The sequence below is a fragment of the Coturnix japonica genome, chromosome 18 (assembly GCF_001577835.2).
Source record: "Coturnix japonica isolate 7356 chromosome 18, Coturnix japonica 2.1, whole genome shotgun sequence".
In the NCBI taxonomy this organism is placed as follows: Eukaryota; Metazoa; Chordata; class Aves; order Galliformes; family Phasianidae; genus Coturnix; species Coturnix japonica.
Genome location: NC_029533.1, coordinates 2,392,856 through 2,413,840, shown reverse-complemented (window position 1 = coordinate 2,413,840; position 20,985 = coordinate 2,392,856). Strand labels below are relative to the sequence as shown.

Here is a 20,985-nt window from a genome sequence, read left to right as displayed (position 1 = left end):
CCTCTTATCTTATCATGAGCAGATAGTGAGAGGACAAGGGGGAACGGTTCTGGACAAGAGGAGGGGAAATTTAGGTCAGATATGTAGAGAAAATCCTTTACCCAGAGGTGGTGAGATGCTGGCACTGCTGCCCAGAGGAGTGTGGGTGCTCCATTCCTGGAGGTGACCGAGTCCAGGATGGATGTGGCCCTGGGCAGCATGAGCTGGTGAGGAGCAGCCAGTCCATGGCAGAGTTAGGGCTGTGGTGGTTTAAGGTCCCTTCCAACCCAGCCATGCTGTGTTTCTATGATTCTATGCCACGACACTGGAAGAATAGAGCAAACCTCTACAGTTCTGACATCCTACCCCTTTAAATTCTGTCCTGCCCACACTGGGTTTTCCTGCACATTGGTTTAAATTCCCCAGAATAACAGTGAATTTCTTGAGTAACAAGAGTCCCTTTCTGCAGGACACAAAGGATTTTTCAAGGGCCAGGATGTAAGACTCCATCTTTTGGTATTTTCAAGGTGGCAGCAAGCTAATGTCACATAAAAATGTGCAATGTCAGCCCCTTGACCTCAGCAATTTCCTTCTTTCACCCAAAGAAATCCTGCACACAAGCTGTTGGGAAGCTCTCCTGGCCCAGGGGAGGGCTTGGTTGTGGGTCACTCCTGCTCTCCTGGTCTGGGCATTGGGTGAGATATGCTAAAATAATGCAGCATTTGGCCAGTGGATGATATTTGAGTTAAAAAGGCAAGACAGAACGGTGCAGAACACTTAGCAAATGTTATCTGCTCCTCCCAGGAGCTCCATTAGCTCTCCTTACACAGACACACCACATCAGATCCATCAGATTCACACCACCCAGTTACCACCCCTAAACGGGGGCTGCAAAATGCCAGAGGTTCACCATTTGGTTGCATGACCCCATCCAAGGAGGCAGATTTTTCCTACCTCAGCAGCCCAAGGCCAACAGGAGATGGATGGGGCTTCACCAATGTGCCACCACAGTTCTCATGGCAACTGCAGCCCTGGGACCCACGTCTGCACTCCCTGACCCCAGGCACTGACCCAGCTGCAATGCTGCATGGTGATGGACTGCTCCCCGCCACAGCAACATCTGGTGTGCAACGCTGGGCAATACACCAGCCAAATTAAACCCATCTATCAAGACAGCAACAATGAAAAGCCAACAACAGCTAACAACACCAATAACAACCGAACCCCAGGCTGAGTCGTTATGTTACAAATGAGGTAGTGAGGACTGATCAGCCCTACTGCAATTCTTGCTGTTTGAAACCAAGTTGCACAGAGGCTGAGCAGAGGCATGGTCTCTACAGAAGCCACCTCTGCCAAGCAGAGCCATAGTTTCGTGTTGGGATTTGCCATCATCCGATGCTGCAAAGCCAAAAGGATTATATGCGTCAGAAACAGTCTGGCCAAATTTCTGGTGGGTTAAATCAATTGATGGCACTAGGATGCAAGAACCCCTGAGTGACTTCAGCCTTGGGTAGTCCCCAACCCCAATCATACCCAACTGGATGCAGGTGACAAAAATACCTCTCTGCACATTGTCTGTTCTCATGCACCCAATGCTGCCCACCACCTGAATGGCCAGGACAGCTGTTTAGCTGGGTCTGCTGCACCCACTCCAGTGCTTCTGTGCTTAAGAGCCACCTTCTTGCATCTCTGCTTGGCCATTGAGCAAGAGAAGCAGCCTGTGCAATGGCAGCAGGCATGCCAACCTCTGTTTGGGTTTTGGTAGTTTAAGTGTTGAAATCTCTGCTGTGTCTTCCCAAGGAGCAGATTAACCCCTTCAGTGGCTGAGCTGCAGCACAAAGACTTTCTTCAGTGCTCAGGAATGAGCCTGCACCTCGTCTGCCAGCCCGGCGGGCAGGGACATGCTGGGACCCACCAGGAATGTGCTGCCACAGCTTTCAGGAGATTAATTAATTACAAAGGGCATCTTTCATGGACGTAAACAGTTGCTTGGAGGCCTCCCTGGACTAATGGCATCTGGGTTTTATTGCGAAAGAGCCACTTGAAAAGACAAGAACCACAAAAATGTTTTTGGCAAGAGCAGCCACCAGCGGGCCCTGCCAGAATAAATGGATTCTGTTATTTTAATTTTAGTAGAGCTCGGGGCTTTATTTAATTACTTAACAGGAGAGGAAGACTCTCCTCAAAGGGTGCATTTGGGATTTGCGTGCGGACTCACAGTGGGCCCTTAGTGGGGCTGCATCATTGGTTTCAGCCATGCATTGGGTGCTGTGCTGCCTTTACTGGCTGGTGTACCCCGCTGGGTGAGTCCTTCTTGTGGGTACCTTCATGCTGGGGTCACCCTGGGATGTCCCCATAACCGGTCCCCAGCCTCAGGCACTCCTGGTGTGGGAATGATCTTTGATGTCTTGTTTGTTGCGGCTTTTATGTCTCTTTATTGACTGAGTGCACAATGATCCCTTTACAAATCTGAGCTGGGCGTTGGCCTGACCCGGTCCATGGGATCAGAGTCCTTAGAGACAAGACTTGATGGCGTGTCCCTATGAGAGCAAGGTTCCGGGGAACAAAGCAGTGCTTCATGTTCAGAAACCCCAGCAATGTACCATGCTCCATCCCTACAAGCAGAGCACCCAGGGGTGTGTGTGTGTGTGTGTTTGTGCAGGGTTTGCAGCCTGCAGCGGTGTCACAGCTGCAACAGACAGGTCCTAAGCTGCAGTGTGGGGGCACTGCTGGGAGCATGGAGCTGGGACACCCGGGGGCTTTCCCCAGCCCTTTGCAGCAGCACAGAAACAGAGGTGCTGCTTGCAGCATGACACCTGGGAGCTAAGGGACCAGGTGATGGGAATGAAGCAGAAATGGGAACCAGGATCAGGCCAGGTGCCACAGTATAGGCATGCCTGCAGCAGCCTTGATGGAAGCACAGAGCCTTCTTTGATATGAAGCCACTGGCTGAGGAGAGTCTCTCCCTGCCCTCTATAGCCCCCAGCCACACAGGCTCCTCCTCTCGCCCACTGCATCTTCACTTCTTCTTCCAAATCATCTCAAGCACTTCTGCATCAGAAAATGCTAAAAGAAAACAAGCACTGTGATCACATGCAATTCCCTTTCCCTCCTCTTAGGCCCTTGCTTCCAGGAGGGCCGTTACAGCACGTACAGGAGATTAAAAAGAAAGATGCTCTGGGAAGAGTGATAATGTAACCTGGAGTGTGCACGGATAAATGAATTAAAAACAGTGCCTAACGAGAGGGAGCTGTCCTCATGTTGGGCTGGGGACCAGCAGTTCTCAAAGGGCTCTGAAAGCAGCAAAGACACAGACGAGTTCCCTGAGCCTCCTGTCCCTTCAGACATCACATGGGATCAATAAATGGTGAGATGCCTTCCAGCAATCTGGTAGGACCATCCAAAGATCCCATGGGAGTGAGGAAGGTGAATGAGTGGAAAATGCTCAGAGGTACCTAAGGGGAAAGCAGGACACTGGGCATAGAGCTGCTGAGTAAGACCCACTTCCTGCTGATCTGAGTCTCAAAATGACACCTCCCAGGGCACAGAGATTTTTGTTCTCCTCAATATTCCTGAGAGGATATTAAAGCCAGTGCCCAATTGTGCTGGGCACAGCATGGGCACCTTCACCCCTCAGCCTAAACATGGAGCTGCAGAAGCATTGCCTTGTGCTCCTCCTGCCTCAAATCTACCCGCCCTGTGCCTGCTGACAACAGCAGCTCCTTGAGCTCATCATGCGGTGGATGCCAGCGTTTATTTGAGCAACCCTCTGTATTTATGGATCTCATTACAGCTGCAGCTGGGAGCATCTGTTTCCACGCTGCATCTGTCAGGCAGCATCTTATCAGCACGACCCCTCTCTACTTCCTCTGCCATCCCTTGCAGAGGAGGAATCCAACCTCCTCTGGGCTGCGGGATGGGCACAGCAGCCCCAAGGGATGGTCGAATTTGGCTAAAATCAGTGCTGCTCACTCCAATGCATGGGAAAAGAACCGCTGTCCACTGGGGCACCCAGCCAAGTCCTTCTCATGCTGCTCATCGCTAATGCCTGGACGACCAAATACTTAAAAAAAGCCCAGGTTAGGAAGGCAGCAACGTGGCAGTGGCTGCAAGGTGCTTTCATTACTTCACCCAACAGAGAACTGCAGCTCCTGCCATAGGAAGCTGCAGCAAAACACAGGTTTAGGGGAACAACAACAGCCTGACACAGTATGTCTAAAATGCAGCCTGAGGGGAAACAGAGAGCCCTGTGTGTCTGCCCCAGCCCTGGTCCTGCTGCTTTAGGATAGGCTGGATAAGGGGAATGCCACTTTACAGCCAGAGAATGGCTAGGGATCCTTTGACCTCAAAGTGCTGCTGTAGCATCACTGCTGCCTGTGCCCAAAGCACGACAGTGGGGTGTTTTTTTATTGTTGTCGTTGTTTTAAAATATATTAAATGCATAATTTATAGATGTATACATAATTTACATATATCTATTTCTATATGATTTTCATTTATTTTATAGAAAGCAATTTCTTTAATTTGTTCCCTTGCTGTATGCCAAGCACCGCAGGCATCTCTGCAAGGGTTCAGCATCTTCAGTGCTTCAGAAAATCACTCCAGAATGTGCCTTGCTGCCCCACAGCAGGAACTTGGGCACAGCCTCCATGGGTGATGGCCCAGCTCCAAGCTCAGCACCAGGAAAAGCCCCTTTCCCTTCTGAAGGGCTGGGAAAGCCATTAAAGCTGTGTCACCAGGAGCTTCATCTGCTGGAGGTTGACTTCACCATATATTCCCTTGGCTTTACTGCATCATCCCTTGGCTTCCCCAGTCCCCTCTGCAGCAGGGGAGACCTGCAGTGTCTCCTCTTGGCCATGACCACAAGCCTGCTGCTCCTCAACCTCAGAGCTCTTTGCAGGGCACAAGGAGGGCAGAGAGGAAACACTTTTAGGGAATGCCCTGCATCAGGCAGCACAGACTCTGTTGTTCCTCATCATGCCCAGATCCATCCCAGTCACCTCTGGCAGTGACCTTCTACAATGCCTCTGCTACTCTGCAACCTACTGATTCCATCAGATTTTGCCAAAGGGGGATTTTTCCCACTGAGACCATGGGCATAATGGCAGTGCCTGGATGACAGTGAGTTCTGTGAATCCAGTCCTGCCCTAAAGCCACATCTTCATAGGATAGGATAGGATAGGATAGGATAGGATAGGATAGGATAGGATAGGATAGGATAGGATAGGATAGGATAGGATAGGATAGGATAGGATAGGANGATAGGATAGGATAGGATAGGATAGGATAGGATAGGATAGGATAGGATAGGATAGGATAGGATAGGATAGGATGGGATAGGATGGGATAGGATGGGATAGAATCAAAGAATCATTAACGTTGGAAAAGACCTCTAAGATCATCTAGTCCAATCATGGAATGGAATGGAATGGAATGGAATGGAATGGAATGGAATGGAATGGAATGGAATGGAATGGAATGGAATGGAACGGAATGGACTAGGTTTGCTGCAAAGTGTGTACCCGTTGTGCTGTGGGAAGGGAGCTCACCACCTTCTCCCATCACACTTTGGGATGCAGAAGGGTCACAGACTCTATAGGGATGAGTGTGGACCTCAGCCTGAGCCTCACCCTCCACTCTGATATTAATAAACCCTGTTTTGGGACCTGCCCTGCAGTCCTGAACAAGGGTTGTATTTTTTGTTCATAGCAAAGCGGTGCCTACAGGAGTTGGTATTTAGGAGCTAGTACATAAACAGAGCAGGAGACAGCATGTGCTCTGAAAAGCTTCTGGAGTAAAAAGAGAGATGACAAAGGGGAAAAAAAGGCATAAGTGACCCAGTAGCAAAAGTGAATCTGTTACGACAAAACCTCATGAATGCTCTTCTTCCCTGAAGTATTCTGTATGTAAAACCACCCCAGCACCCTCCCCAGTGCTGCTGCTGGCCCCACAGGGACCTTCCCCCATCTCTGCCCCACAAATCCCATGGATAGGCTCAGCCATAGCAGGGGGCTGGCACTGCGGCATATATGAGAAATGCCCCCAGGACAAAGCAATCTGTTGGTCACTTCTCCCCATATGGATTGCCAAGAGTAAATGCTTCAAGCACAGCACCTGAAGGGGAAGGTTAAGGAACTGCTTATTATTGGGAATATCTCCCTCTCTAGGCCTCATTTTTTGATAAATTAGCTTCAGCTTCATTACTCCATGATATATTTCCCTTGACATTTAATTATACTTACCCCAAACACATTAAGCCAATCAGTCTGAACAGCTTCTCATTAATATGCAAATGCCTCCTTTTTAAAAACCCTGGAATATGTGAAAAATCTCTTCAGCCTTCAATTAGGGCCAATGGGGAAGGTGAGGACCCCCTGAAATGCCCTCCTGGTCTGAACACAAGGAGGGGGGACAGACCCACCAACAGAGTGCTGCTGGATTTGGGGCTGGGAGGAGGATGGATGGAGGCCCCCAGGGGACAACAATGTCTGCATAGAGGTGGAGGTCTGATCCCACAACCTCATGTCTCATCCCCATCCACACAGAGGGTGGTGACGCACTGGAACAGGTTGCCCAAGGAGGCTGTGGATGCTCCATCCCTGCAGGCATTCAAGGCCAGGCTGGATGTGGCTCTGGGCAGCCTGGTCTGCTGGCTGGTGACCCTGCACACAGCAGGAGCTTGAAACTGGATGAGCATTGTGGTCCTTTTCAACCCAGGTCATTCCACGATTCTATGATCCCTGGGGACCTCACCTGTGAGCTGCAGAGAAATCTCAGCCTTGCTTTAGCCAAACAAACAGGAACTGGCCTCCCCACAGCCATGGGCAGACGGGATGTGATTTGCATTGGGCAAATAAACCGAACCACGCCATTAACCATCTGCCCTGGAAGACGTTTAGGTTTTGCTTTCAAGCATCGCTTTCAGCCTCTCTGTTCTCAGATCCTTCTGAACACCGTGGGATTTTCTGCTCAGAAACCAATGGGGAATAAAGGCATCAAGTCATTCCTGTGAGTAATTGGAGAGAGCCACCAGCACAGGGTCTGCTGCTGGGGCAGCTGTTGTCCTCCTGGGGGGGTCCCATGAATTACAGCCACTACCAAAACTGCCCCCCAGCCCTCAGGGTTCTCCATTCACCCCAAAACTTTCACTTGGCCAAACATTAAGACATCGTGGAGCTGCTGTTGTCCACTGCATGTCCCTTCACAAACAGCTTGTAGCCTTTAAAAAACACCATTTGCTGTGTTGGTTTTTTCTTCTTTATTCCCTTCAGTTAGGCATTAAAATCGGGACTACATCGCAATCAGTACACTACATAAATAGTCCAATTTTGTCAAACAGCTCTCATGAGCCATAAAGAAACCCAATTTGCTATTGCTTATCATAAAAAATATCTCTTTTCGCGTCTAAATCAAACCAAAGGGAACAGATAGCAAGAAAATAAACTCAACCCTGCTGCTCCGTGACTAACAGTGCAGGCGGCCGCCCCGGGGAAGGGCTCTCCTGCCCTGGGTAAACACAACTGAGAGCAAATCTGTTGCAAACTGCAGCCACCACTTTGTTTTCGGAAGGTCCCAGTTTATCCTTTGGCAGAAGAGGGAGGGCTGGGGAGAGGTCGGCAAGAAACACAATCCTTTCCTGTATAAACAGCAGGGCCTGCGCTGATTTGAAGAGCATCGTATGGCACATATTTCATGTGTGTGTATACAGAGGGAGAGAAGGAGAGATTTTTCAAGCCAGAGAAAGATGTAAAGCGATCTTATATCATCCAAAGCCAACATCTTGCTCGGACTTCTGGCAGTTCTCCCCGCAGCCATCCCTGCCACTGCTGCCCCTTCCCCCCCGGCCGCGGGCTGCAGCCTCCCCCATTATTTTTCACAAAGGCATATAAATCACTGTGGAAACTCTTATTATCTTATTTTCCCTCTGCTTCCCTCTTGTCTGTTTTGAGAAAAATTAATGCATTTGTCTCCAGAAAAATGTGCCGTCTCTATAATTCAGTTTTAAAACAAGCACAACTAGCAAATGGATAGACCTCGGTTAGGGGACTCATTTTTCACACGAGTAATTGAACCCTTCCCTTCAATTTTTCCTTTGGGTGTTAAAGACAACTGATGCCTCCCTGGAATTTGCTGAGATCTAAAAAAGATGGAAGGATGGACAGATGGACAGAAAAAGGAGAGGAGAAGGGAAAAGAAAGAAGAAAAGCAAGAAGAAGATGAAAAGAAGAAGACAAGGGAGGAAGAAGTGAATAGCGAGAAAGATGGAAGGAAGAAAGAAAGAAGGGGAAGAGAGGAAAAGCCTGAAGCACATCTCGAAGCTTCAGTGTTCTCTTTGAAGGGGCCTCTGGTGTACAGCTCAACTGGGGTCTTCCAAAAGCTCTTGGTGCCTTGGCTTTGGAGGCTCCTTCACCAAGCTGGCAAGGAAAGCTGTCCCCATTACATGTACCTTATGGGCCCTGCTCTGTCCAATGCATCCCATTCCATCACCTCCAAAACTGGGGACAAAGAGTTTTTCCAAACCAAAATGGCAGCCAGTTTGGAAGGAAGCCACACCTCCCATGCCATGGGACTGCTGTGCAGAGCTGTGCTCAGAGCAGTGTAGGGATGCTGGCACCCAAAGCACAGCCCCACACTACGCTCAGTCCCTGTCCAATTCCAGCAGTGGCACTGAGGACACTGGGGGTAATTCCAGCAAAGCCACAATCAAGCAAGTGCTCAGGCTGGCAAAGTCTATTGCTCTTTTGTCTTTTGCTGTATTATCTATGTCCCCTGGGAGCGACATTATTGCTTCCAATGCATAATGTGATTTGCTTGTTTCCCATGTCTGGCCTGTTCTTCTTCTGTGCAAATACATTTTAGACGTGCACGATCACAGCAACACACGCATTCTTCAAGGGAAAGAAAAAGTGGCCATAGCATGGACACTGGCTGTCCTGAGAGCAGGACAGGGCTTTCCCTTGCTGCAGACTTTGCAGGACCATGTGCCAACTTTCATGGCAACAGAAACACCTTGTGGTGAGACACACTCTCTTGGAGGTAAAAGCACCCTCTGAGGTGTTGTGCTGGAGAATAGTTTGACGTGTTCTTTTCCTGTTGGAGAAGGACACCTGTGTGTGTGGTCACAGCAATGCAGAGCTTTAGCCAGACCCACGCTGCTGAGAACATAGGTTGTTTCTTAAATTATGCTGAGAAGTGACTTCTTTATATATCACCGCACATCTCCTCCTGCTGCAAGGCCAGAAAATCCTTTATCTGTATTATAAAATAGAAGGACTGACCTCAGGCTATGATCTAAAATATATGGAGTCACACAAGTTTACCCTTGCAGTCATTCTTCATCCTTCCCGTGCCAATTCTTTGTCCTTTCGCTAAATGAAACTTTAATGGTGAGGAAAGGGCTGCCTACTTTCATTCCTGGAGCAAAGCAGTCAAGTGCAAAGAGGGCAAAAGTCTCCAGAAAACAGAAAGCTTAAAAAAGATTCCTCGTAGCCTCATTTGCAAGTTCTGTGCTGAAGATGTGAAGCAATCTCACCCGGCCTCCTCCAGCTCCCCTGTCTATTGAGGTATTTTAGCCACAGCTCAAAAGGTCGTGCATTAAGAGCTCTTTTCTATGCTCAGCTATTCCACCTCGTCCCAGGGAATGCATCACTGTCTCACCTGGTATCAAACGGAGTCATCTTACATATTTCAGGAATTCTCACTTGATTGCAGATCTAAATTTCATGAGCACATTGTGCAGCAAGCAGGGGAGAGGCAGAGGTGGGGCTGGATGCTCACCCCATGCCTCCCTCCACATCATGCATGGGGATGCAGTCACTTGGGAATCAGTGTGACATGAGGTGATCCAGCTCATCAGGGAATAGACAGAGAAAGGGAAGGGAAGGGAAATGGGAAGGGAAATGGGAAGGGGGGGGAGAAAGAGGGGAGGGGAGGAAAAGAGAGGAGTTTGTCAAAATATGAATGGATGAAAAGAAAACCAATGAGTGAACTGAGGTTTACGAGTAAACACGAGTCATCAGGATCCAGGCCAATAAACCTCATCTTCCCCACTTGGCACCCAACTGAAAGGGACTGGGGCTCCTTCCCAGTAGGACCCAGGAGCTCCCAGCAGTGAGATGTTGGCTCTTTGAAGCTACTTGAAAAGCTGAGACCCCTGGACCTGAAGATTCTTAAGTGTGATCAAAGAGATGGGCAGAGATAGCAAGGAGGATTAATGCCTTTTGCAAAAGCTTTTTAGTGAGCCTGTTGGGGCTTTTTTCAAAGGGGACTAGGGGAGATAGGCACTTAAATCTCACTCAGATCCCTTATTTAGTCTGCAGATCTCATGCTGGAGCAGAGCAGCAATGTGACCCTGAAGCACTTTCCAAGCAAGAAGCTGAACTTATTGTGGCTGGGTTAGAGCTGCTCATCCTGAGTGGCAGCTTTGGGTGGAAAACATGGAGGGTCTGATATATGAAAACAGAGATGTGGGACCAACAACACACTGAGCCCCCGTGGGATGTGTTCTCCACTATCTCTAAGGGAGCTGCAAGTATTAATTATTACATGGGTTCGGTTATTCTTCACTGCTCATGTCTCCCCATATTCTCTTTTCTCCCTGACAATAAAAAAGTGTATCAAGAAGACACAGAGATTTTGTTCTCCAGATGCTCCCCAGATGTTTTGTTCCCCGGTGCCTTACTTGTTCCCATCACCATTGTAGGAAGGGAAAGCAGTACAAGAGAGCCAGGAAAAAAAAGGGCAGAAAAAATGAACAAAGAACCTGTTCTCATGCAAATGTTCCTTGTGACGGTAATAACACTAATAAAAAGAAAAGCTGCACACCATGGGCTGGTCACAGGGGATGCTCTGTAAGCATCACTGCAGGTCCCCTGCTACCATCACGGACATGGGGCCCATCCGCTGTGCCCAGCACAAGGCAAGCGGCTCCCAACCCATTGAGGGACAAGGGCACATGTGATGTGCTATTGTCCCTAATTTGATTAATGAAGCGATCACGCTAACGGGGCATTCCACACACACCCAGCACCTTGTTACAAGCCCACGCCAGGAAATTCCCATCAGAGCATTAATTCCCCAGTACTTGCCTTTCCCAACCTTGTCAGGTAATTGTTTATGAAAAGATGAATGTATACAATAATAGTGGGTGAAGGGAGCTGATGTATGTGGTGTTAATGAATGAAATAATCAGTTTGGTAATAACTGGCATGTGTATTTGTCAAAAGGGAGCCAGCAGGACATTAGCATTCTGCAGCCACCAAACCTTTATCTCCTGGGCTTGTGTTTGACAACCGCCCCCAGATAGTCCATGAATAAAATACAGAGTAGTACCCAGACATAATTAAACTGCCAATGTGGATGTACCTAAATGAACTTGATATCTTAATGACGCTGGATAGCACACAAATAATGAAGGCAGTGTGAGAGGGCTGCAGGCACTGAACGCAGCCATCCCGGTGCTCATTGACATGCATGGGGACCCAACCTGCACCCAACCTCACCGGGGTGTCAGATCCTTCCCAGACCTCTGATGTGCTGTTGTGCAGCATGGATATGGGTTTTTTAGGTGTTGATTGAATCAGTAGACATGTTCCTCTTTTTTTCTTTTTCTCCCATCATGGAAACTGTTTCTTGGGGAAAAGCCTGAGGACGGGCTGCCCAGAGAATGGGGACACATCCCCAGGTGGATCAGCAGCACACATAGAGCCACAACCCATCCTCATCCACACCAGCTGCCAATAGCAAGCCAGATACATCCACTGCACCTGGAAGCTGCTGGGCACCCTTACAGCAGGAACCTCATCCCATCCTACTCCACTCCATCCCATCTCAATGCATCTCATCCCACCCCATCCCAAACAAACTGCCCGTGAGCCCCAGCACTGCAGGCTGTGGGTGTCCATTCCACAAAGGCAGGGCTCTGCCTTCAGGGAAACACTGTGCTGAGTTCACCTGCCATGCCGCACCGACGGTAATTGCCACTTATTGCTCTAATGGTTCCCATTTTAGCAGCAAATGAGCGACGTACAGTAAGTATCGGTTCTATTAAAGAAATCATAATGGGAAATTAGAGCGCACACGCTATGGGGAAGGAGCACTGCCCTGGCTAGGCGGGATGCAGCCACGCTGACAGCTGACAGCAGCGCAGCCCCTGCCTGCTGCTGCCGTAACTCCCATTTATTTGCACACAATGAGCTCCGTGCGTAGGAGAGCAGCATGTGCTTGGCTTGGGCTGCAATGACTTGAGCTGACTGGGAGGCTCAGAAACTGCATTGGAACAGGCCCTGTCTCTCTCTACAAGGAGATAAAGAAACAAGGAGAACAACAAAAAAGCACAACAAGGTTGGGGTTCCCATCTTCACTCCACTGCACCCTACCTGCCTATCTCTGCTGAATGCTCTGCTCTGGCTGCCAGTTATTAAAACCATTGCTTTCTTCCAGGGAAAGAAAGGCACAGTGAAAGGCATCCCCGTGGTGCACCCTCATTAGACAGTAATGGTGATTTCATTAGATTAAATAACTCCGATGATCCCCAGAGACCAACTGCACTTTAAACACACAGCCACGGAGTTAGAATTACTGTTATTTAACATCGATTAGATTACAAGGCAAATCCAATTTCTCCCCTAAACATATGATGGCTACGATTTGCTGAGCTCACAGGAGATGCTAAGGACAGCATTCCTGGAAACCTGCCCTGGGGGGGCCTGAGCTGCAGGACTTGGGGAGGACTCACTTGTGGGAAAGCACTGCAGGGTGAGGATGATGGGTTCAGCTGCACTGAGGGATGCAGATGGACAGATGGACTCCAGAGAGTCTGCTAAACTCAGTGGTCTGATAGATACATACGTTCCTGGGGTAGTAAGGTAAAGCTCCTGGATGAGCCAGCTTCCAGTAAGGCAAGGTGACCATGAAGGTGACCTGGAGCAGAGCAGGACCCAACAGGGCACTCAGCAAGTGTGACCATGGGAATTCAGCAGGAACTCCCAGGGATGGAGGGAAGAGCCTTCATGCATGGCAGAACTCCCAGCGAGCTCCAGCAGCTCTGTGCAACAGGATGATTTGTGCCTTCAGGGAGTGCCAGATTACAAGCATGGGTGCCAAGGTGGATCTGGATGGAGAGGAGAAAGGTACCTGAGCTGAGGTGTGACGTGGTAGCCTCACTCGCTTCCCTTTGCTGGCCAGGGTCAGCACAGCCAAGGGGAGGGTGATGGCTGCTCAGTGCTGCCAGAGCCCCTGGGATCATCAGGGTGCACAGATGGGAGCCAGAAATGGGGACAAATCCAGGCACCAGCTGCAAGCTGGCAGGTCACTGTCACCCGGCCAGACACCCCATTTGTAATCAGGAAGCTGTGAGCAGATGAATCCTGCGATATCTGCACCCAAATGCTTTGCTCACGGGGGGCTTGTGCAGGGCTCCTGCCTGTGTCCCACCCCCATGGTGCTGGAGGGAGACAAACTCAATTAATTGCCATGCTCTGCATCTGGGTCCGGCCAGGAAGCCCTTCCCCCACTTCTGGCTCCTCTGGAGTGCACCTCCAGGTGTGCACATCCCACTAAATCCTTCCTCTCTGAGCCCCTTCTTGTGGATCCACTGCTCTGGAAAGCACAGGAGGCAAAGCAGCTCTTACAAAGCCCTCTGTGGATGAGTGCAGCAGTGCAGCCCCATTGTACAGATGGGGAAACAGCCCAGACATGGCCTTGACTTATCATCGCTCAGGCTGAGGGAGATTCCCAAGGCCTGTCAAGGTACAACACAGGAACCTTCTCTCACTAACCCTGTGCCACAGGGACACAGCTTCCTTATGGTGGGAAACCTAGAAGCTGGGATGTGGGATTTCTTCCCCCAAAAAGGCTTCCAGACAGCACAAACACTAAGAACAGTAAAAGATGCTGGTATATGGCATTACAATAAGGAACATGAAAGTGATATTGAATGTTACTGACAAAATGCAACATTTGAGAGCCCAAAAATGCTCGTGTGAAGGTGCAGACGTATCAATCATCAGATAAACATGGAAATCAGAAACAATTAGCTTTGATATTTCCCCATAGAAGGCAACCCCAGCAAGCACAGGCTCCGGGAAGTTGCCCTTTTCCAGCTGGAAACGTCACAACAAATCACCCTGACTTTCTAACATTTTCAGCAGAAAATAAATGTCTTGTTAGAGGAAAAAGAAAATACAATGGAAATGGAGCAGGTTCAGATGGCTCAGCAGCAATGGAAGCTGAAGGTCTCACAGGCTGCTCCCAGCTCCCACTCACCCACCAGTCAGGGCAGGGGATGCTGCTCCAGACCCAGGCTGTGGCTCAATGGGAGTTTGAAGTGGGAATCTTTCTATCTATCTCCACAGCTGATGGTGTTGCAACTGAAAAAACGAGTTATGCAGCACTTCTGGGAAGCCAGGAGGATGGGCTGGCTGTGCCCAAAGGGAACCAGGCATTTCTGAGAATGTCTTCCTGCAGAGTTGTTTGTGATTCACATCCTGCTAATGGTCCCACAGCTTGGGGGTGAACGTGTTTAACCCCAAGCCATGAAAACTCACATGTTCCAGGCAATGCAGGGACAGCAGCCAGGACAGTGGGGCAGCCTCAGCCCTCCAGACCATACGTGAACAGCCCCACTGCCCCAACAGGGCTCTGCACTGGGGGAATACCCACAGCATCCCACCCTAAGAACATGACCTTAACTGCAATCTAATCCACTTCCCTTCCCTAATACCTGCACATAATGAATTTGCAAAGATTTATGGCCACAACAGCAGCCCCTGCTCCCTGTTGCCAACCTCTTCTGTTTCACTGTGGAGGCAGTTTGGGTTACCTCGATGCTCTCCAGGGAAATAGTGTAATTAGCGGCTCAGGAGTTTTAATGCAGACAAGGAGGGCAAACAGGGGGGAGGTGACTCTCCGATTTGCTGCTTACATGTTCATTGCTCTGAGCTCTTTGGAAAGGACCCAGCTCCCTTCCCCCTCCCCAGACCCAACTGCTCTTATTAGAGACTTCAAAAGGTCGGGGTGAAACCCAAGCTCAGCTGCAGGCACAGTGGTAGGGATGGGGCAGCCCCATAGACCTGGCAGAATTACTGGCAGGAGCCCCTGCAGGCAGCAAAGAAATTGCAGGAGGGAGGGCCAATGCAGGATCCGACCCCAGAGGAGGACTCAGGGTTTATAAGCAGGGTGAATTTGCTGCTTCTCTAAAGCAGCATCGCAGTTTTTGCCATAAATGGGCTCTGGCCCCAGCCAGCTGGAGCCTCGCGCTGCTTTTCACAAGATGCAGCTCTATGAATTTAACTGACAAAATCTTGGATGGCTGGGGCCATATTTTCAAGCTTGCTCAGCATCAGCAGACAGGGTCGGGACAGACCCAGCTGCAGTCCCCTGGGGCCCGGGCAGAGCAATGGGGGGCACATGGATGGACCCCCTGCAGGGTCCTGCACCCAGGCACCAACAAGGGTGAGAAGCTGAGCTGAAGAAGACGATGGGCCCCTCAGAATTCTGAATCTCTGAATGTCCCCAAGAACTGAAACAACGAGTCCAATAAAACATCGACCATTTGTTTGTATGCTTTCTGATGGGAATGGGGTTGACTTCTCCCTGTGTGCCAACAGGGGAGCTCACCCCACCATCAGGAACCAACACTGTAAACATAATTCTCCGCTGCCCAAAACGAGAAGTGATACATATGGATGCAAAATGTTTCAAAGCACCATCAATAATAATAACGTTTGGGGGTTTATTTAAGGGATGAGAGCCCCAAACCCAGCTCTTTGCACTTGGATTTGCTGGGGTGCTGCATCCAGACGGTGCCACCATCTGACGGTGCCATCAGGCATGTACACTAGATGGCACTCTGCCTTGCTGCGAGGTGACAGGGAGCCGAGGCTGTCCCAGGCATCTGCGACAGGGAAAGGCCCGTCTGTATCTGCCTTCCTGGTGTTCTCAGTGCCTTAGAATCAACAGAACTGGTACCGTTGGAGAAGACTTTTGAGATCACAGAGTGCAGCCATTACCTGACCTGCCGAGTCCTATCACTAAACCTTAGTGCCACATCCCGATGTCTCCAACACAGAGCAGTGACTTCCCTCCTGCTTTTACACATGGGCAAACAGAAATACCTTCTGTGCCTACAAAGCCACAGGGCACAACCTTCCAACTGCTTCAAGCCTTCACCAACATGACCTAGAGTGCCCAAGCCCAGATTCCCTGCAAAGGCAGTGCCAGAACCAGTCAGTTACCATCCTATAGCAACTCCAGGACATGAGCGCTGTCTTTGAGCCTATCCCAGCCAGTCTCCACCTGCTGTTGACAGTGAATTATCCGTGCTTTGGGGCCAAGACCATCCTTTGTTCCTTTTCTTATACAGCACCTGGCACAATGAACTCGGTGTGAAACGCTATCTGATTACACAGCTAATAAATAAACAAGGACCTTGATCCTCTTCAACATGGGTTTGTCCAGAAAAACTGCTGCAGGCTGCACTTGATGCTATTTGCAATTCAGATGTGTTTGGGAGACATGGTGTTCTCAGGACAAGGAGCAGCCGTTGCTAAACCAGAACTTCTCACACACGCATAGCAGGGAGTGGAAAACCAAACTAGCACGAACTTGATGTCCAACAGCACAAGCCACATTCTGGCAGGGCATGTTGTGAACACACAACCTTGGTGTTGTTGCAGATGCTGCGAGGACAGGTGATAAGATCATGCTGCTCCAAGGCAGCTATTGCTACAGCATCTCCCTCCTACAGAGAGGTTTGCACCTCCCGATGCCTGCTGCAATGTTCATTCATTGTACTCACTCCCCAACACCTCCCCTGACACCATTCGTGCCCTCCTGTCCCCTTGCTCACCACTGGGGTCACAAAGCACTCCCAGATGGTGCTGCTGAATCACAGGGACCACAAAACCCAGACCTCTGGGCCAGCCAGCACTGCAGGAATGGGCCACCTCCTTCATCCCCAGGGCTCTCGTTTTGCTGTGATTTGAGCTGGGAAATTACACAAGAAGGTGGGATGCAGCTGTGAGCAGCTGCTCTGAGCATGTTCCCCCCCCCTCAAACCAAACCATCCCAAGACATCCTCTGTTCCCTTCGACTCGCACTGGTTGCCTGGACTTAAAAACAAAGAAGAAGGAAAAAAAGAAGGAAAAATATAGAAAGGCTTGTAGAGAAACCTCAAGAGGCCATTAATTATGAGAACTCCCCAGATCTGGGAGCAGTGAGGAGGAGTGAGACTTACACTCCCAACCTGACGGGGTAACTTTGAAGCATCTTTCATCTTCCCCTGGATCGGGTGTAATCTAATGACATTAGCTTGGCTTCGCTCTAGTGGAATTGGCATCGGTGCTGCAGAGCAGGGAGATTAAAACATATGAAATAAATGTTCCTGGGGTGACTGACAGCCTAATGACATTCCAACAGGCAGCTCAATCAGCGCGAGGCTAACAAAGGATCAGAGGGAACCAGCCAGACTTGCAATATCACCCACAAACACAGATACTTTTTTTATTCAGGCTTTTTTTTCTCCCTCCTCTTTTCCCTTGACTGGATTAGCCCCTATTCCTGAGTTGTCCCCGGGCTGTGTGCAAGCCGTGCTCTGGGTGGGGGGTTGCAGTTGAACACTATTAAAACACATGCTCACCTGCTATTGAACTCTGTGAGCTCAATAGCCTTGTTCAGGGCTGAAGCAGCAATTTCTGTGCTGGGAAGTCAATGAGAGCTTTGTGGGCTGCCCCCTCCCTCCCTTTGTCCCCGTACAAACAGGGGGCTCGCAAACCCAAAACAGAGAGAGCTGCCATTGGCACACATCTTCCCTCCATATTCAACCCACACACCAGCTCGGAGGTGTCACACTTCCCAAATTAAACCAGTCAGATTGACTTTTATAAATCAGCCTCTCTGTAGGACAACCGCCTTCCTGCCCAGACACAATGTTGGCTGTGAGGTGAGCCATTATTCTGCTTGATTTAACAGGCAGCACTTCCCATCACTTGTGTGCACTGTGCAGCACCCCAGGACCATCCAGACCCACTCCCATCCATGCACCCCACATCATGTGCAACAAGCAGCGGGCACTGGAGGTGTTCTTTTGTTCCCAGGAGGAACCACAATCCTCTCACACCTGAGGTCCCATCTGGAACAGGTTGCCCAAGGAGGCTGTGGATGCCCCATCCCTGCAGGCATTCAAGGCCAGGCTGGATGTGGTTCTGGGCAGCCTGGGCTGCTGGTTGGCAACCCTGCACATAGGAAGAAGGGGGTTGGAACTGGATGAGCACTGTGGGCCTTTTAAACCCAGGCCATTCTATGATTCTATAACATCTCACCTCTTTGCTTCTCAGGGTGCCCTCTGTGGTACCTGGATCCACTGACCCAGCAGCAGTTCCCCCTAATGCAAACCTGTGTCCATGCAAACAGCCATAAACGTGGTGCTCCCTGCAACAGGGTGCTGGCCAAGCCGGCTTCCCGTGGGCACTGAAAGCCAACCCCACTGTTTATGCCTTGTAATGATGCTGTTTAGTCTGACGGCCGGGAAACAGAAATGCACGTGAAACCTAAGACTCTGATGCCAAAGATAAGAAACGAGGACCCCTGGCAAACATCTGGCCCTTTCCCCAGCACTGAACCCTCATCAAAGATTACAGCAAACCCATGGAGAGACATAGATTTTTGTACAGCGAGCATTTACAATGGGTGGATAATGGGTAAGTGGGGGGCTGACACTGCCATCACAACGGGACCGTGTGCATTTGGAGAGATTACTCACACAAGCAAAGCCAGCAAGATTAGGTCTCAGAGGAATAATCCCATACAAAGCATTCACTGTACCTCAGCCTCCATAGGGCTAATAAAAGCAAAAACAAAATGCTGAAATTCAGTACATCAAATACCAGAACAAACAAACTGCAGCAATTAATGGGAGCGCTCAGCGTACCCAGTGCTCACACATAACGATTACACAAACAGCCTGCAGGGCAGCACCTCCAACCAGTGCGAGCTGCCGGATCAGGACCAAACCTCTGGGAAATGAAACCCCTTGTGCTGAGGGCTGCGCTGTGCACTCAGTGCTGGTGGCTCCTCCTCTGTCTGGGTCCGCGCTCCTCGCCCAGGCTTCATTTCAAAGCCAGCGGGGCAAACCCACTGCAGTGTGCTCCCCAGTGCTACGAGAGCATCACTGATAAATGAGCTTTCCTGCGTATCCCCCATAAATTTCAGTAGATGCCATCCCAAAGCCATGTGTTTATTTTTCCAAGTCAAGCCTCGATTAAACTCCTTGAGGTTTGCAGATTCCTTTTTAATGCTTCCTTTCTGATATGGGGTCGGCATGTGGAAATTGGATAAGCGCGCACTAAAAATGTAATTCTGTAGACAGCTTCAGCCCACACCAAAGGAAATCGTTCTGCTTGGAGAACCCACACCCTGCTGCCAGCAGCAGCCCAGCACGCTCCTGACACCATCGGACACACAGGGAAGCTCATCACTTCCACGTGTTAAGACTTTACATAAACACTGGACTGTCGGTACTATCCTACTCCACATTTCAAGGCTGTCACCACGAGCTCAGCCAAAATCACTCTTATTCTCTACCAACAGCCGTGCTTCACTTGCAAGCAAAATAAGCTCTGGGGCTGCCCCGAATCGTCTCCTTTTTGCTTGCTTATTCACAAAAGCCACAAACACGCTATATAGAAGAGCTGTTTCTCCCTCACCCCGACCAATCTTTTCCTTAGGAACCTCTGGCAGATGCTCCTCTGCGAACTTTGCAACACATAAGGCAAACATCTGAGCAGCAGCAATGCCCCTCGGCTGTAACATTCTCTTTCTTCTCAAGGGGACTCCTTCTCTTTGGCTCAATGAAACACTAACGCATCTAAATAAGCACCCCATCCACCGTACTGTTTGTTTTTGAGGCAGGTGAGCGCGTGGGTTGCCCTGGAACTGACACTTTGGGTTACTCATCGCAGAGCTCCTGCAACATTTGCATGGGAAATGTGCGCCTTCTGCACGCTGGAGGCAGGAAAGCCGCTTTTAAAGGCTGCGATGGGCTGGGAGGCTGAGGAGCAGCGGGCTTTGGGGCTCGGCTCCCACCCCGTATCACCGCGCAGCCCCGGGACGCGGAGCTCACCTCGCTGTCAGCCCCCGGAGCATCCCGCAGCTCTGCCCCGAGAGAGTCGGGAGATGAGCTGGGAGCGGGGAGAGCTGAGGGTCACGGAGAGGGCTGGTGGAGGGGGTTCGGGAGCAGCAGGGACGGGGAAAGCGGTGGAGAGCCGTGGGCTGGGGGATGCGGGGAGAGAGAAGCCCGCTCGGGCTGAGGACCGGGGAGCGGGGCTGAGGTTCGGCGGCCAGCGGGGGGCACTGCCGGCTCGGGTACAGCGCTGCCCGGCTCCGCCGTGCCGCCGCCCGCACCCCCGTCCCGTACCTGTACCAGGCGAGGCCCCGCTCGTAGTTGCGGTCGAAGAAATGGGGCTCGGCGCCGACAGCGCGCACGTCGGGGTGCACCCGCAGGAACTCCAGCAGCGCCCGCGTGCCGCCCTTCTTCACTCCGATGATGATGGCCTGCGGCAGCCGCTTGCTGCCCTCTCCCAGCAGCAGTGTCAGGGTACCGGCCGTGCCCGCCGCGCTGCCCCCGCCGCCTCCTCCTCCCGAACCTCCGGCACGGCTCCCTCCTTCCCCGGCCGGCACCTCCGAGCCCGGCGCCGCCTCCTGCCGCCGCCGCCGCTGCTTGAGCCGCTGCAGGAGCCGCTTCCTCCGCGCCGCCGCCGCCTGCCAGGGAGCCAGTTCGGCCGAACCCCCCAGGTACCCCCCGCCGCCGCCCTCCTCCTCCTCCGAGGCGGCGCCGGCGGCGATGATGGGTCCGGGTAAGGTCTGGCAGCGATCGGCCAGACAGTAAAAGACGTAGAGGGACATGAGCAGGGAGCAGAGCATCACCAGGAACTTCTTGAAGATGCTGCGGGGCAGCGGCTCGGCGGCGGGGGCGGCCGCCGCGCTCACGGCCATGCTACCCCGAGGCGG

At 50.9% G+C, this 20,985-nt stretch overlaps 1 protein-coding gene and 1 long non-coding RNA gene across 2 annotated transcripts in view; one reads left to right on the top strand and one right to left on the bottom strand.

Annotated features, from left to right (window-relative positions):
- LOC116654209 overlaps positions 1–11,918 on the top strand; it is a 30,206-nt gene extending 18,288 nt beyond the window's left edge. The window contains exon 4 of the long non-coding RNA XR_004309232.1: positions 10,292–11,918. This is a non-coding gene — a long non-coding RNA (uncharacterized LOC116654209). The remainder of the gene's footprint in view (positions 1–10,291) is intronic.
- HS3ST3A1 (heparan sulfate-glucosamine 3-sulfotransferase 3A1) overlaps positions 1–20,985 on the bottom strand; it is a 25,500-nt gene extending 4,515 nt beyond the window's left edge. The window contains exon 1 of the mRNA XM_015880124.2: positions 20,393–20,985. Within this exon, the coding sequence (XP_015735610.1) occupies positions 20,393–20,970 (578 nt within the window). The 5' untranslated portion in view covers positions 20,971–20,985. The remainder of the gene's footprint in view (positions 1–20,392) is intronic.